At 42.0% G+C, this 17,898-nt stretch overlaps 1 protein-coding gene across 2 annotated transcripts in view; it reads left to right on the plus strand.

Moving 5' to 3' along the window:
• The window catches only part of TTC39C (tetratricopeptide repeat domain 39C), a 106,503-nt gene that overhangs the window by 44,257 nt on the left and 44,348 nt on the right, over positions 1–17,898 (plus strand). The window contains exons 2-7 of one of the 2 annotated variants that reach the window (XM_084964380.1): positions 1,907–2,103; positions 3,764–3,812; positions 5,957–6,085; positions 9,004–9,118; positions 14,208–14,562; positions 16,356–16,524. In XM_084964380.1, the coding sequence (XP_084820506.1) occupies positions 2,030–2,103; positions 3,764–3,812; positions 5,957–6,085; positions 9,004–9,118; positions 14,208–14,562; positions 16,356–16,524 (891 nt within the window). In that variant the 5' untranslated portion in view covers positions 1,907–2,029. The remainder of the gene's footprint in view (positions 1–1,906; positions 2,104–3,763; positions 3,813–5,956; positions 6,086–9,003; positions 9,119–14,207; positions 14,563–16,355; positions 16,525–17,898) is intronic. The other variant, XM_003356384.6, reaches the window with a different exon arrangement.

Here is a 17,898-nt window from a genome sequence, read left to right on the forward strand (position 1 = left end):
TATATACTCTGTGGTTATTTTGCCATTGGGATTTGCATTCAGATACATTTGGAGTTTGCGCTGTGGCTCAGTGGTTAACGAACCCGACTAGTAGTACCCTTGAGGATGCAGGTTTGATCCCTGGCCCGCTCAGTGAGTCAGAGATCTGCCATGAGCTGTGGTGTAAGTCACAGATGTGGCTCGGATCCAGTGTTGGATGTGGCTGTGGAGTAGACCAGCAGTTACATCTCTGATTCAACCCCCAGCCTGGGAACCTCCATGTGCTGCGAGTGCAGCCCTAAAAAGACTAAAAAAAATTTTTTTTAAATTTATTTTATGTTCGATCTTTAGGGATTGCATTATTATAAAATGATATTGTGATATACAGTATTTTCATGGTTCCAAAGTCAGATCTACAAAACAAGAGGTATATACAAAGAAGATTCATTCCTATCCTTGTTTCTTCTTTCCTTTCCCTCACTTTGTAAGCATCCATTTAGAAACATGATAGAGGAGTTCCTGCTGTGGTGCAGTGGGTTAAGGACCCAGCTGCAGCAGCTCAGGTCACTGTGGAGGTGCTGCTTGATTGCTGGCCTGGTGTTGCTGTGGCTGTGGCACAGGTTGTGTCTATGGCTTGAATTTGATCCCTGGCCAGGAAACTTGCATATACTGTGGTAGTGGCCAAAACAAAAAACATGATTGTTTACTTACCTTTTTTTTACCCCCATCAGCTTGGATGTGTATGACTTTATATCCCCCCTTCTTTTAAGTCAGTGAGGTTTTCACTGTGTCATGTAGTTCACTTGCCCCCAACCGCCTTTCTCATGTATCTTTTGGTGTTTAGAAAGGTTTGTACTTTGGTTCTAATACTTAACCTTTATGCTCAACTTTTGCATAAGATGTCGCTCTGCTCCTGTGTCGTCACTGTTTACTCTTCCCAGGATGAGCATGCTGACATGGCTCGGAGCCTCTTCTCCCACAGCGTCAGTGTTGAAGTATTGATTCTTAGCCTCTTGGGAAACATTTCCAAATTTCCAAATTGAGTAAGTTGGATGTAGTTACACAGGTAGGGGGCCAGAATTGATTTAGATGAAGTAAATTAATGTAGGATCACCTGAATTAATTTGAGTTTAAAAAAACGATGAAGGAAACAAGTGACTTTTTTTTTTTTTTTTTTTTTTTTAAACAAAGCTCTTACAACAAACAGCAGGTAACGTGCAGTGTGTGAGGCTACCTGCTTTTCCGTGGTTCATTATTGAGTGTCTTTTGGGCCTAGGTGCCCTGGGTTTATAGAGACAGGACCTCACCTGGGGCGGAGCGGGGGGGAATGGGGATGTTTCCATTGGGCCGATTTGTCACTTAAATGTTAAGATGGTATGTGAAGTACTGAGGGCGAGGCTGGGGCACCATGAATCATTAATAGCCTTGGCTCTCGGAAACCTAATTTTAGTCAAGAACAAGAAGCACATGCAGCAACACTAGGCTCTCGATTCAGCTTCTTTCATTTTTCAAGTGGACAGTGGTTAACCTGGAAGCACGGAAAGGGCAGAGATGGGGGAAGCCGGGCTGATCAGCTCTTGATTGAAATGCATCTGTTTCTGCAAGGCAGGGCTCTATCTTTGATTCCTTCACTAATTCATGTTTGTCGGATGCCTGCTGTGTGCAAGGCATGACATGAAGGATAAGGGGCAGAAAAGAGCCTTCTAGAGGGGACCTGTTATGCAAACCTGTTCTGCAGAGGATGGGGAGCTGTGGCGTGGAAAACTAACATCTGTTCTGGTGCAGAGGGCAGGGAGGTTGGAACCGGCCCAGTGTGCCCTGAGCTGGCCCTACTGCGGGGTTCTTCACAAGTGACTTGACCTTTCTGATTCTTGTAGGTTTAAGTATCCTATTAGGTGGGGACAAACACAACTGTTCTTCATTGTAGAATGTGAGAAGGTACTAGGAAGATGGAACAAAATTGTAACAGAGGGTTAACGATTCAAATAAATTGAGTTCTGATCCCTGACCCCCAAACAAGAGGAAATCCCCACCTTCCAAGAGGAAAACGATGTGCATGCTATTGGAGTCAGCAATGCTTCCGCAGCAGTTTATCCCAAGAATGCATTGGACTTCCCTGCAAAGGTATTAGGTACAGAGATGTTCCTGTGAACACTGGGTATGTGTGGATGTACAGTCACATTGCCACATAAACGTGCCTGTTCTCCCTCCCTACACACCCCCACCAGGCACGCAGGTGATCCGCTTGGACATAAACTGAATTTCCAATAGGGGATTGTTCTTGCCTTTTTGATAATGACCATATATTATTTATATAATAACAAAAGTAATAAAATTATTTTTAAGAAGGCAGTTGCAACTTTCCCTTTTAGTGTCATTTACCAAGATTTGGATTTTGGTACTGGTAGTAAAATTTAAAGCAGAACATTTATATTCTTTTCTAAATTGAAATGGTATTAGTTTGATTTGGCTTCGTATTTGGTTTATATATAAAGTTGGATAACGACTGTGTTAGAGTGGAGGATGACTGACTCTGGGGAGGCATTCTTTGTGTGTGTGTGTGTCTTTTTAGGGCCATACCTGTGGCATATGCAAGTTCCTAGGCTAGGGGTTGAATTGGAGCTGCAGCTGCCACTTTATGCCTCAGCAACGTGTGATCTGAGCTGCATCTGAGACCTATACCACAGCTCACGGCAATGCCAGATCCTTAACCCACTGAGTGAGGCCAGGGATCAAACCCGCATCCTCATGGATACTAGTCAGGTTTGTTACTGCTGAGCCCCAGTGGGAACTCGTGGAGAGGCATTCTTAAAGTTCTTTTAGTGGGAGAAGTGAATTTGCCAAGTCTGGCTTAGTAGTAAAACCCTTTTTCTACTCTGAAAATAACACTTTTTTTTAACCTGTGTAAAGTTTCAACATGTTTTGTATTTAAAAAACATTATCAGACACAACTTAGAATAGATTTACAAGGAGATCCTGCTGAATAGCATTGAGAACTATGTCTAGATACTCATGTTGCAACAGAAGAAAGGGTGGGGGAAAAACTGTAATGGTAATGTATACATGTAAGGATAACCTGACCCCCTTGCTGTACAGTGGGAAAATTAAAAAAAAAAAAAAAACATTAATACCATGGTATCGCTTGTATGTAGAATCTAAAATAAAAATGATACAAATGAACTTATCTACAAAACAGAAATAGATTCACAGACATTGAAAACAAACTTATGGTTACCACAGGGGAAAGAGGTGGGAAGGCTAAATGAGGAACTTGTGATTAACAGATATACACTGTTATATAAGAAATAAACACAGAGGCCCACTGTATAGCACAGGGAGTTACGTTCAGATCTTGTAGTAACCTATAATGGAAAAGAATCTAGAAGAGAATAGATACATATGTAGAACTGAATCACTGCTATGCACCTGAAACGCTATAAATTAACTATATACTTCAATTAAAAAATGTTTTTAAGTATATTAATCATCTTCCTTTAGCCACATGTTTTCAGATTTGGGATTGGCTTCTTAAAGCAACATCTCTTATAATGTGACTTTCTTGATCTTGCTTTGAAGAATCTGGGGGAGATTCTGTCCTGGTAGGCAGACCTGTGAACTTTCTTGTCCCTTTTACTGTTTTGTTTTTTTCCCTAGGGTAATTTAATTGGCTTGAAAACTTTAACAACTTCTATCTAATTATTAGGAATATATATAGTGATTGTGGCATATCAAATGTTTTTAAAATAAAATTTGATAAAATAATTTTATTTTGTTTTCTTAACAGAAATCATAGCCCGTTAATGAGTTTTGGAGCCAGCTTTGTCAGTTTTTTGGTAAGTTGATGTGGGAAGAGGTTTTGGGAGAAGGAAACAAATATCTAACATATGTTTTTTAGTGGTCTCTGGCTGCGTAGATACATTACTGTGGAAGATCTCTTACAATTTAAAACTGGAATAAAATGTTTGCTGATCAACACCTATGGGATATCCTTTCTTAAACTTAAAAATAAAATGCTTATACCTTACTTCTAGAGTATTTTTCCCAAACAGAATCCTTTAAAAAAAAAAAGTAGGTGTTCTCAGCATGGCTTAGTGGAAGGGAATTTGACTAGTATCCATGAAGATGCAGGTTCGATCCCTGGCCTGGATGAGAGGGTTAAGGATCTAGCATTGCCTCAAACTGTGGCCTAGCTTGCAGATGTGGCTCAGATCTGGCTTTGCTGTGTCTATGGCATAGGCTGGCAGCTGCAGCTCCGATTTGACCCCTAGCCTGGGAACTTCCATATGTTGCAAGTGTGTGGCCATTTAAAAAAGAAGGAAAAGAAAAAATAAACATGTAGTTGAAAGAGCTTTTCCAAAATTAAAACTGTATCAGAGTTGGGAAAAAAATGTCAGACTTTGGATAATAAAAGTTTACTCTAAAAGTACTAAATAAATGTGGACTGAAAGACAAGCTAAATCAGTAAGCTAAAGTTATTTCATTGCCTTTTCTAATATTAAAATTTAGTAGTTAAGGGAATATGTTGTAGTTAGGTTTTAAAGTAAATTGGGCCATGTAGAAAATCTGATTACCTTTATTTTTCAGAAATACTTGTCACATAAACTACTTTCAACCACATAATTTTTTTTTAAATTGGAATTCCTATGTGGCACAGCGGGTTAAGGATCTGGCTTGTGTTTGATCTCTGGCCCAGGAACTTCCTCATACCATGGATATGGCCAAAAAAGGGAAAGGGGAAAAAAAAAAAACAAAAAAACACTATCATAAAATTGTATAACGGGGGGGGGGGAGTCATGAGTAGAGATCTCAGAAGTAAAATGGAGAAAGCATTTAGATTTAGATTTAGAAAGGTCTCAGCAAAAGGTCATATACGAAGCCTGGCAGCACTAGTCAGAGGCACTCGTTTCTCGTGGCACAGTTTTCATTCAAGCTTTATTCTTATTGCCAGGCAACATGACAACTTTTTTCCATTTTAAAACAATTTTTAAGGCCTACTTTTTGCAAGAAGACAGAGTTGCAGATCTTAAGGAAAGTGGTGGTGGGTGGGGATTGTACCTCATACCCAAGTGACTAAAAAGGCTGTGAGGGAGACACAACAGAAGCCTTGGCTGGGTGGGGTGAGGCGGGTGGGGAGGGAGATGGTGGCAGGGTTGGGATGTGGTGAGGAGGCTTGGGCCAAGGTGGCTGTGGTCTGATTTGGCTAGAATGGAAGAGGAGGTTAGGGTCACACTGAGGAGGCCCAGGACATCGGGATGGGGAGGACGTGATAGGGAGTGGGGAGTGAGTGACGATGGGTTCTCAGGGCCTTCCAAGGACCTGGTGACCTGTCTCTGCTCCTATAGCCCATTTATCAGAAACCTCAGTTCTTCTGGGGGAATGTAGCAGGTTTTCCTCAGAGAAAGGACCATTCCTACCCAGTCCAATATGACCTGAAAAACATCTACCAGGATCAAGTACTTGGAAACAAGCTGTCAGTGGAATTCTTCACTGCGGACAGTACCAAACGAGTTCCTTCTAAATGAGCCCATTGGAATTGCTGTCCCTGAGAAGACATAATTTGCAAAGAGTACCTACTAGCTGAAGTTTCATTAGTGTTTTGAGCTGTACTTATTGGACCCAGGGATCCATGCGTAGGTAGAAAGTATTTTCAGTGAGACTGTTCTAAAAACTGAATTAAATGGGCCAATCAGAAATTATACAGAGTTTTTGTTACTGGGTTTAATAAAAGCAACAATAAAGATGTAGGACAGTAATTGCAAGGAGATTGGTTACCATATGTTTTTCCATGCTGGTGTTAACAGAGGTATGTTCTTATTTCATATTGAGAGTATGATTTTTTAAATGAATAGGGTATTCTAATTTTTTACTTACATAATTTATTTAGATTTTTTTCTCTCATTTGGAGTTATATTGTAATAAATTGACCTGAATTTTCAGACACTTACTGATTCATTCACTTTTTTTTTTTTTTTTGAAGAATGCCATGATGACATTTGAGGAAGAAAAAATGCAGTTGGCATGTGATGACTTAAAAACGACAGAAAAGCTTTGTGAAAGTGAAGAGGCTGGAGTAATTGAAACAATCAAGAACAAAATTAAGAAGAATGTAAGTCCTCTGTCTTTAGGTTGTGTGCTGTGTGCTGCTTACTTCGAACATTGTTCATTTACTTGTTTTTTGGGTGTTTACAACATGGCTGAAAGCACTAAATGTTTCTTACACCTTTTGATAATGTAAAACATGTTTCTTAAAGAACGAGAATGGAACCCCTTTCAGCCACATGAGTGGACTTTCAGTGCATGTTCTTTTAGTGTCTAAAAGTGAGCTTCTTCCACAGTGAGCCATGTGGCAAGGGCTTTGGAGTGAAGCTTTCATATGTGTATTGAGATATATGTTGTGTGTTGGCATAATTCAGGAACTTAGCTGTTAACCTCGTTTCCCCAGGCCTCCCCAGCCCTTGGTTACAAATCAAATCACAGTGACATCATAATACACTTTCCTGATTCTTCTTTCACCTTTCAGCACTAAAGTTCTAGGCTTTGGGGAGGAATTCCCCCTACCCCTGATGTTTCTGGAGCACCCAGGGTCAAACGTGTGTCACTTGTGCAGCTGACAAACCAGTCTGCTGATTACAGTCCTCAAAAGCCACCTGTCTTTTCTGCTCTTTTATGTCACTCCAGGTGGCTTCATCTCTGCTCTTGCTTTAGTGTCCACCACAAGGAAGCCACTGGTGGGCCTCAAGTACTGTTTCTTTTGGCTTCAGAAGGGCCCGAGTTCTCCTTGATTTCCTCCCTTTGCAAACCGTGCATCCAGTCAGGGACCAAGTCCTGTTGACTTCTTTCTTTCTTTTTTTTTTTTCCTCATCTTTTTGCCTTTTTTTAGGGCCACTTCTGTGGCATATGGAGGTTCCCAGGCTAGGGGTGGAATCAGAGATGTAGCCGCCAGCCTACGCCAGAGCCACAGCAACACCAGATCCAAGCTGCATCTGCAACCTACACCACAGCTCAAGGCAACGCCGGATCCTTAACCCACTGAGCAAGGCCAGGGATCGAACCCGAAACCTCATGGTTCCTAGTCGGATTTGTTAACTGCTGCGCCACAATGGGAACTCCGACTTCTTTCTTAAATACCTTATGAATTCACCTGCGACTTTCCCTCCTCACTGCCAGTTCCCTAGGCTGGCCACCATCCCCACTTGCCTTAGGCAGCCTTTACCAGCATTGCTGCCTTTGGTCTCACTGTTCTTTAATTCATTCTCCCAAAGACAGTCACTAAGATGTAAGTAATATGTTACTGGTTTCATTTTCAGTGTCCCTGCCCTCTGTGCCCCCCCCCCGCCCCGCCCCCGCCATTGCCATTGCACTGAATTCTTAAACTCCTAAATGTGGCTGACCGGGCATTGACTTTTCCTCTCCCTAGAACATGCTTCCCCCTTGACCTGGTTCGTATCTGTTGTTCAGTTCTTCCTTGATGTTATTTTCTTCAGACTCTTGCCTGAGCTCCCAGGCCCTGTTGGTATGTTGAAATCCTATAGGTTCCCATAGTTCCTTGTACTTTTATCCTTCAGAGCATTTGCTACATTACGTGGTAGTCAGCATTTCTCAATAGACTGTAAGCTTACTTACGTGTCTGTCCTCAGTATCTAGTACCACACCTAGCACATAGGTTAATAATTATCAGTTGTAAAGGTCTTTGCAGTTAAAAAAGCATTTTCACGTGCAGTATCTTATTAGCCTTTCCAGCAACCTTGCAGAGGTAGGTGTTATTACAAGCAAAGAAACAGAAGCATCAATAGATTGACATTTGCTTGAGCAAATGGGTAATGAGTAAATAGAATGATGGGTGCTGGAATTGGATCAGAAATAACGGTGACTGGGTTGAATTATACTAATCCAAAAAAAAAGGGAAACCAACCATTTTGTCATGTATACTATTGTCATATCTGCAAAAATCCTTTCATTTCTTATGTCACTGTGAAAGCACATGAAAGCTATTTAACCTGTTTTGTTCAAGTTTACTTTGTGTTAACAATGCATTGTTTGGAGTTCCCGTCATGGCTCAGTGGTCGCGAACCTGACTAGCATCCATGAGGACTTGGGTTCGATCCCTGGCCTCACTCAGTGGGTTAAAGATCCAGTGTTGCTGTGAGCTGTGGTGTAGGTTGCAGACACGGCTCGAATTTGACATTGCTGTGGTGTAGGTCAGCAGCTGCAGCTCTGATTCAACTCCTAGCCTGGGAATCTCCATATGCCACAGGTGCAGCCCTAAAAAGACCAAAAAAAAAAAAGAATGCACTGTTCTGAGAGGAATTTTCTTCATTTAGCATCCTTTACAATAAAGACCAAAATCTTACTGAAAGGTAGGGTTTTTGTTTGTTTGTTTGTTTTTCTGGTTTTACTTTTTGCTTATTCTATAGAAATGGTCACCTTTAGCAGTTATGACTTTAAGTTCAACACTAATTTTTAATTCTAGGGTGTTTTCTCCTTAACTTAAAATGTAATCATGTTCTAATCATCCCGTCTCAGTGCTATGCACCAAAGGATAAATTCCTTCTATCAGTTCTGCCTAAAGGCAGGTGGCTGCAAAAGTGGCTTTTCAGGTTACTACTTGGGGTGATGTTTTTTGCCTGCAGTGTTTTGTTTTGTTTTGTTTTTTTAATTTTGGATAAGTAAGAACTTTATTTTAGAAATGATAAAACTCTCAAGTTCTGTGTGGACGTTTCACTTTTCCCATGAACTCAGTTTCTATCACTTAGAATATTTGTCTTTGAGTCACAGAGCTCTTCGGCGCTGTATTAACAAAATAAAGCTAGACTTTGCGGGGGTGGGGTAGGGGTGGGGGAGTGGGGCCTGGTGGCAGTTGGAACTGCCAGGCTCAGAGTGTTAGTCTGGTCTTGGCTTTCAGTGACTACCACATTTCACAGTTCCTGTGTGAAATTATTTTGCACGATAAAGTAATGGTTATTTGGCAGGAATATCGCTCGTGGGTGTGATTTATTGATGGGTACTTTTCTTCCCACCAAACAGGTTGATGTCCGAAAATCCACCCCCTCTATGGTTGACCGGCTTCAAAGGCAGATAATCATAGCTGACTGTCAAGTTTACCTGGCTGTGCTCTCTTTTGTAAAACAAGAATTGTCAGGTATGCTGAAGCATTGTTTTTAATGAATTTTCGCTCTTCAGTGGACGCAATCAGGAATACCCTTAGCTTTAGAACACCTCATAGTTCAGTCTTTGACAATGTGGTGCCTCTTTGGGCATGATCCTGACTGATTCCTTGAGAAATTGAAAGCGCAAGTGCTTACTGTGTGTTTTGCAGAGTAGTTTTAGTACCAAGATCAGTGTTTTGATCCTCTTGTCTCCAGATATTCTGTCATACCTGAAGACATCACCAGTGCCTTAGATAGATTGAAAGATGGATAGGTTTTTTCTTTTGTGGGACTCAAGTTGTGATAATAACCCTTTAAAGTGAAATATAACCAGTTTAAGTGGTTGTTAAAATTGTATGGAAGACCTGAGTACATACTAAAGATTTCCTAATATACCTGAATGACCTATATTTTAACACCCCTTAGTGAGGAGTATAAATGGATTTCTTAGTTTGCTCAAGACAAATGTTTTCCAGGGTTTTGAGCTTTAATATCTTGAGTGGTATAGACTTAGAGCTTGCTGTAAAATTCAACACTAATTCTTCCTCATATGTAATTTTGTCTCTGATGCTGATGGCAGAAACCTGACTCCTTAGGTAGATAGGATTTCCTTGAAAAAGATGAAAATTCAAAGAGGAAATCAACTAAAATTCGCAATGAGAAAAGCATTTTCTAGCAAACTTGAAGTTAAAAAGGGTACATTGCTTTTAAATCATAACATACGCTTCTCTTTCCTACTGGTCATTTGCTGTATGAATAGCTCGGGATTTGTGTTACACATAACCAAAACTTCATTTGCATTTCAGAAACCCAGTGGATTATTAACCTATAAAAAAAAATTTCTAGGTGGAAATCCATTTCTTAGACTTGCTTGATGGATAATTTTCTGGGGGGAAAATCTCCTTCTTGGAGTGTTTGAAATAGGTGTCATCTTGATCAGGTGTCACAGAAGCGGGAGAGGTGACACACTACCTGAGCTCCAGGTAGGATAGGAGTGAGTCTGTGTGAATTCGTTAATGCTCCATATTTCAAAAGAGCTCTTGTGTTTTTATCTAATTTGAAGTTATTTATAATGAATTACCTCATCATCTCTCTTCATTTTTTTTTCCTTCCTACTTTTTATTATCCAAAGGCTTTTTTTTTTTTTGCAGTATATATTACTTTTATACCAAAAAGAATTTTTCAAATCAAGTTGGTGGCTCTTGCCACCTTGTTTAATTCTGTTTTCTTTATTTCCTTCTGGACCTGCAGATCAGTCCCATGTCCCACTATTCTTTGCAGAATGTATCCTCAAGAATTTTCCTCAAACGAGATTGTTTTCCTTGTTTCACAGGTACGGCAGTTGAGGCTGAATGATTTGTTTGTGGTTGAACAATTTACGCAGCCTGTTAGTGATGACAAAACCAGGACCTGAGCCATCAGTCTTATTTCATACCTGAGTTCCCAGCATTCACAGCATTTTCCCATCATCTTCCTTTGGTTACATGAGCCACCACCCAAATGGCCCCTAAACTGGAGTTTGTCAGGGCCTTCTTCCTCAGCCCCCACACCCGCTTGCTTCCTCCTTCCATCCGTCCTGTGGAAACAGCCCCTGGAAGGGTTTCAGAGCCTCATTCTTTGTGATGCCATTGGAGGCTCTTTCTACAACTTGACACCTGTGCTTCAGACACTTAGCTGTTTGACAGCATCACCTGCAAGATCAAGTCCGGATTCCTTCTTCAGACGTCATGGGGGAACCTGCTTCCCTCCCTGCCCCTAACCCCCAGCTCTAGCTCAATAGGGCTGCTCTAATCCCCTGAGTCCTGCTGCCTTGTGCCGCCCTCCCCATTGGGAACGCACCTTCTCTCCCACTTCATCTTTCTTGTCCTCCCCAGGTGGCGCCCGGGTCCACTTCCTTCATGTACTCCTTTCTCACTGACCTCATCCCCTGGCCTCCCTTGCTCTGCTTGGACCCCGTCGTAGCCAGTTGGAGCACTCATCACACCGCACTGCACGTTTTATTACATGTCTGCCCACAGGCATAGATGGGAAACTCCTTGAGAGCGGGGCTGTATCTGTCTGCTGTCTTTTTCTCTCCACATTTACTGGGCACTTACTATGTGTCAGGTGCTGTCAGGTGATAGATAATAATGGCCTAGAGATGAGTGAGATGTAACTCTTGGCCTGGGGGCTCTGATGGTTTTAGCAGAGAGAAAAAGGACTAAATAAATTATAACTCAGGGTGATACTGTAACCAGTAGACATGTAAGTTAGTCGGAGAGGTTGTACAAGGAACCAGTGATTCCTAACTCTGCTGAGAAGGTCAAGGATACCTGATACCTGATTCTGAACCTGAGCATTTCCTTCTCTGTGTCCTGGCACTTGCTAGGGTACCTTTGCCTAACACATGATGGGTGTACAATGTGTGATTTAAGAGGGGGGGATAGAGGAAGGATGATGCTATTCAAGAAGTAGATGCATGATTTTGAGCCCCAAGAATAGTTGGGATTGGAGGAATAAGTGTCTTAGAAGTCTGTTGACTAGGGGTAAATGTAATAATGAGGAGGTGGGCCCACTAGTGAAAACTAAGTCATCTTTGTTTTCTTACAAAGGCTGTTATGTGGGTCACAGGAAAGGCAAGGCTGAACTTACCTTTCATTATAGAGTTAACCAGCCTCATCCAGGACAAGGAAACAGAATGTTATGGCAAGACCTCTCACCAGCTACAATCTCTGCTTTCCATTGTCACTCAGAGGGTTGAGAACCTGACATAGTATCCATGAAGAGGCGAGTTCGATCCCTTGCCTCACTCAGTGGGTTAAGGATCCAGCCATGTAGCTCTCGGATGTGGCTCAGATCTGGCATCGCTGTGGCGGTGGCATAGGATGGCAGCTGCAGCTCCGATTCAACCCCTAGCTTGGGAACGTCCATATGCCCCAGGTGCGGCCATAAAAAGAAAATAAAATATCTACAAAATGGATTCCAAGATCCATTTAGTGTAACTTGATATTTTCTTTTTCCAGACCACTCTTGCCCTTTCCCAGGGGAGAACTCCTACCCCAGTTCTGCGGACAGGGTGTCCCGTCTCTCCTGCATCTGCAGGCCCGAAGGGGGAGGGCAACCAGTCTGTGGTTTTCCGCTCTCTGTGCCGGGCTCTGCAGGCACCGTCATGGTGGCTGAATGATTTATGTTTGACCTTTAGAGGAGCTGTGCAGAGGGCTATGCTGGTTGAGGGGCCCTGTGTTCAACTGTCCTCTCTGCATGTCAGCAGAGGCCTGCTTACCAGCCGAGTAGCTGGGCATCAACTGACAGCTGACTAAGGGTCCCTCCTGAGGGAGCTATGCTGCTGGGAGCCTCGCTCAGCCTTTGCTCCTGGAATCTCAGATGTTTGGGTCATGATATTTGGGACAGGGAGTAGGGTGAGTCCTGGGGACCTGTTTCAGGGCAGAGTTGAACTTAAAAAGTGGTAGGAAAAAACCAAAATCTGTCTCTTTAGGGCCTAACTTTGCACATATTTCAGTTTCTAGTCTCTGACTTTGTTGAAACTTTGAGTTCTCTTTACCTGGTTCAAATTCAGGGCTTTAATTTTTTTGTCCTCTAAATTTCCCGTTCATCATGGAGATTAGAGGGAGTCAAGTTTTCTGCTGAAATCCTGCAGTACTTATTTTGCACTTGTAAATTTATGGGCTTATTACATAGAAAACTATGACAAAAAGGAAGTGAAAAAGCACAATTCACTTATAATCTCAGCAGTTTCATTTTTAGTGTATGACCCAGTAGACCATAAAAATAAACATGTATGTATTACACTGCAGACTTTTTTCAATTTTATTTTCTAATTTTATTTTATTGTAGTCTTTGTTTTTTTATTTGAAAAATTTTTTTAGGGCCACAGGTGCAGCATATGGAAATTCCCAGGCTAGGGGTCAAATTGGAGCTGCAGCTGCTGGCCTACATACACCACAGCAACACCAGATCCGAGTTGTGTCTTCAACTTACACCATAGCTCATGGCAACACTGGATCCTTAACCCACTGAGTGGGGCCACGAATCGACCTGCATCCTCTTAGATACTAGTCAGATTCTTAACCACTTGAGCCACAAAGAGAACTCCAACAAACACTCTTCTGTTGTTATGAGAGAACTATCTTACAGAGAATCCCCTGTGGAAGACCTTTTCCCCAAGTATGTGGTGGTGATGCTCTCAGATAAGCAGAAATATGTTGACTCCCCTTTCCTTTCCTCATCAGAGAGGGTGAGCCAGGACCGGGGGGGGGGGGGGGGCCTGTCAAAGGGGCCAGTGGGGTGAGGAGCAGGCTAAATCTTAGGCTTGGTCTCTGCCCTTGTCCTTGTGACACATATTCTCAAGGTGGCTCTGTTGAGAAAAATTGGCCAAATGGTAAATAATGGTGGTAGCTTTAAAAACAACACATTTTCACCCCAAGGTATGAGGTAGCTTCTGTTTTGCCACCGTCCTTCACTGAAGCTCTCTAGGCTGAGTCATTGTCATAGACCAGATAAAGCCAGCCTAGTTAGGTGTGGTTAGGCCACTAATAGGCATTGTGTAGAGATGCATTTTTGCATTTAGTACTAACGATTTTTTTCAGTTGATAAACCGGCTTTTTTTTTTTTTTTTTTCCGGCTAATAGCCATGGTTAGTGCTTGGGTATAAATATAACAGCAAATTTAGACTTAGAAGTTGCTCTTGAGGACGGATAAACATGAAGTGATTAAATTTAACAGTTTTATCCAGAAAGCACCATGGTACTTCAGGGATGTGGTAAAGGGTTTTACAGAACAATTTGCAGGGGGAAAAAGTTGGGTTCAAATGATGCTTGCATTCATTCATTCATTCAGCAGATATTATATACTATGCCCTCACTACTGTATGAGGGGCTCAATACAACAATGAGCAAAAAAGTACATGGTTCTTGCCAATCAGTCGTCCAGAGTAGTGAAGCAAAACAGACACAAGGCACCATGACAATAACTTTTATTGTTTTTAAGTTTTGTTCAGATCCTTCTTCAGTATATTTATTGTTCATGTAGAAAAATTATTCTGGATGTTTATTTTTCCATGTCTTTCTCCCCTTCTCTTTATAGCATATATAAAAGGTGGGTGGATCCTTAGAAAAGCCTGGAAGATTTACAATAAATGCTATTTGGACATCAATGCCCTCCAGGAGCTGTATCAGAAGAAGCTAACGGAGGAGCCCTTGACTTCAGACGCTGCAAATGATAATCACATTGTGGCTGAAGGGGTGTCTGAGGAGTCCCTAAACAGACTGAAAGGTGCTGTTAGCTTTGGATATGGCCTTTTTCACCTTTGCATATCCATGGTGCCCCCAAACCTGCTCAAAATCATCAACCTGCTGGGTTTTCCTGGAGACCGCCTACAGGGGCTTTCTTCACTGATGTATGCAAGCGAAAGTAAGGACATGAAGGCCCCTTTAGCTACGTGAGTAGCTATATTGCAATGCTTTGGTAGATAATATAGTGTTGAAAGTAAGTAAACGACAATCAGAACCTTTACAGGAAACGTCAGGTAAAATGCTTGGTTGGTTGACATGCTGCCATGCCTTTGTGTCTTTTAAGGCAACGCCAAGGACCGTGTGTTTGGTGGTGGTTATCAGCTCACTGGAGAGAACTCTCTTCAGTCTCCTGAGTCCTGTATTTTACTCAGTTACTTGGAAAGTCCCTCTTCTTCACCATGTCCTTTTTTGCTTTTTTTCTTTATTTTTTTGATGAGTCCTAAACAGGCAAAACAGTCACGATTTATAAGCAGTTTTTGTGACCTTGACCGGTCACTGAGATTCATAATCCTGGGTTTTGGACTTAAGAGGATATAAATTTTGTGACTGTTCTGTGAGTCTTAAAATTTCTATTCTTATATCCTCATGGTGGTAATTTTCCTTTGCTTCTGGTTGGTCCATTGGTCTTATACGTGGCTTGGACTGTTCAAGTAAGTTGAGTTATATTGTGGTATTCAGGCTAAACTTAAACGATAATTATTTAAACAGAAAAGTGTGAAGAAGCCAATGTAACCATCCAGAGCAAGGATTCATCCATGTCTTTATCAATTAAAAAGTGATGTGATTTCTTTTTTTTATTAGTCTGGTAAACACTACCATTTGCAGTGGGAATGATTTTACCAAATACTGGATGTCCTTTAATATTGCACCACTTGTCACAATTTTTCCAAAAGATTTTGCTGTCACAGAGAACCTTAACTATATTTCTACTTATGTCAGTATTAAGGAATTTGGATGTTAACTCTTAATCAGTTGGTAGCTATTTAAAAAATCAGTAGTATTTCATTGCAAGAAACTCATTATATTTTATTACACAGTGGTCCCTTATTAATTTGATATATAGCAGATTTGTAACTTGTGGTAATTTGTCTTTTATCTCTAAATGTTTTTTGAGAAGGGATAAATTGAACTACTAATATAAATTAGTCTGATCTCTAGAAGAGAACCAAATTTATGCTCCTGCTAGAAGCATACATTTACATAAAAACACTTATTGGTTAAACATTTTTGTCTGTTTGTTAAAGCCAATCCCAGTGAATCTCTTTTGTTCACCTTGTTTAATATGGCCTTTATCTCGAAAGGGATGAGTTTGAAGTGGGAAAATTTTAAGTTATTGGCTTTGTTTTTTAAGTTGAACAGCCTCAAAGGCTAGAGAAAGTGTCTTTATCTGGCCCTCTCACGTATTTCAACCCAGTTTAATATAATTTTGCCTATAGTTCCTATAATTAAATTCAGATTCTAAGGCTACCACTCAGAAAAGTGACACTTCATCTTTTGGGAACCCAAGAGAAGAAGGTATTTTTCTTTTGCAAAAAGTAATCCAAAATGTAGTTACATGGGGACAGTAAATTCGTAGTAACCAGTTCTTGGTTCTGACTTCCTCATTGATGAGTAAGGTGTAGAATTCAGAGATTTACGTCAGTGACACCTTCAGCAGTCCATCCAGAAGCCTCAGAAGGGCTCTGTGCTTCCGTCACCTTGTTCTCTGACCTGGTGGAAGGCGTATGCGAATTTACATGTTCTGCTCTCAAGTTGCAGTGTTCCAAATACCGATAACATTAGAATGGGGAAAGATACTGACGGTACTTCTTCAGAGGCTGCACAGTGAGCCTTTCGGAAGGGGTGTTTACCAGCAGAGCACATACTGATGGTTTTAAAGATTTGGAAGCACTGTAGGGAAAGCTGACGACGCTGACCGTTTCTCTCCGTCTTCCTCTAGATTAGCGCTGCTCTGGTATCATACTGTAGTCCGCCCGTTTTTTGCCTTGGATGGCAGCGATAACAAAGCAGGCCTGGATGAAGCAAAGGAAATTCTTCTCAAAAAAGAAGCTGCTTATCCAAATTCTTCCCTCTTTATGTTTTTCAAGGGACGCATACAGCGATTAGAGGTACTGTTCCTTTTTCATCCTTTAAAAAATAAAGCCTCTGTTGATGGCCTCTGTGATGCTCACTTAGGGGGCTAGTATCACAGTGGCCCAGATGTCACAGGGCCGAGGAACACCGTGGTTTTGTGCCTCGTGTTGCAGCATCGCTGCAGGAGCCTCTTCCAGGAGGCCTGAGCTGAAGGCAGAGGAACCCTCGCACGTGTCTTAGTTGACGAACACAAAAAGAAATTTTGTTTTCCTTTTCTGGAGTTTCTACTCATTGATTTCCAAATGTTCATTCCGGCTGACAGTGGATTTATACACAAGTTACTGCCTGAAATGTCAAGGACAGCACAGCCTTTGAGGTAGTAAGGGCTGCTGTTACTCTGCCACGCGCTTCTTTTGGCTAGGTCCCATGCCAGGGGCTTCGCTCACACCGCCCCACTGGATCCTCAGAACAAGTCCATGACAGAGAAAAGATCATCCCCTGCATTTTACAGAAAAGATAAGCAGGGATCTCAGCAGCCTTCACATGCCTCCAGTCTCATCCATTGAGGGAGGCCAGGCTGTCTCATTCCAGAAACAGACCATGCTCTGGCCTTTGAGGGCATTCTGCTTCCCTTTGCACCTCTTTCTTTTCTTTCTTTTCTTTTTTTCTTTTTTTCTTTTTTCTTTGTCTGCTTTCTTGAGGGCATTGAGGAACTGAAGAAAACTGAAAATCTTTATAAGAGACTAACCTAATCTTGCCTATGAAAGAAGGTGACTATTTTGAGGTGTACCGCCCACGTGCTTACCAGTAGCTTGTACTGCATCAGTGTGAGGTTTAATAACTTCTGCCTTCAGTTAACCAGGCATCCTGCAGCCCCTGTCCATGCTAGAAGTCAGACCCCTGCAAACCCCATGAGAGTTTTTGAAGATTTTTTTTTGCCTAGGTGTTCCTTTCGTCAGCATGAGAGAGTTGTGGTGGGGGTGGGGAGGGTTCACTAATTTTTTTGTTGGCAAGGGGGTGGATTTTACTTCCCCAATGATTTCTCTCCTTCATGAAGTTCCGTCTTAAATCCAAAGACTCCTTACTTTTATATACGGACGTCGTAATTGAAAGGTTATAGAGCAGGCCGGCCTGTCAGGAGAGGTGAGCACAGGAAAAGGAAATTGGCTGGCTCGACTGGGGCACAGCTGTCACTGCTAAGTGTCCGGGGGTTTCCAAGGAAGGGGGCGGCCCTCCCCCACAGTCCCCATCTGGAAGCCAGAAGGCTGTGAACTCCTGCTTTTAGGTAGGACTAGGCTCCTGCCTCCTTCTGCCCGTTTCCCCCACCCCCTACCCCCACCAGCTCTGCCTTAGAAAGTTTCACACCCCACCCTCCTCCATCGGCTTGCAGATCTTCTTTCTTCCAGGCA

This window comes from Sus scrofa, chromosome 6 (assembly GCF_054392235.1).
Source record: "Sus scrofa isolate SSC_HxYL_T2T_F1_AM1 chromosome 6, Sscrofa_HxYL_maternal_Yorkshire_Landrace_v2.0, whole genome shotgun sequence".
Lineage (NCBI taxonomy): Eukaryota > Metazoa > Chordata > Mammalia > Artiodactyla > Suidae > Sus > Sus scrofa.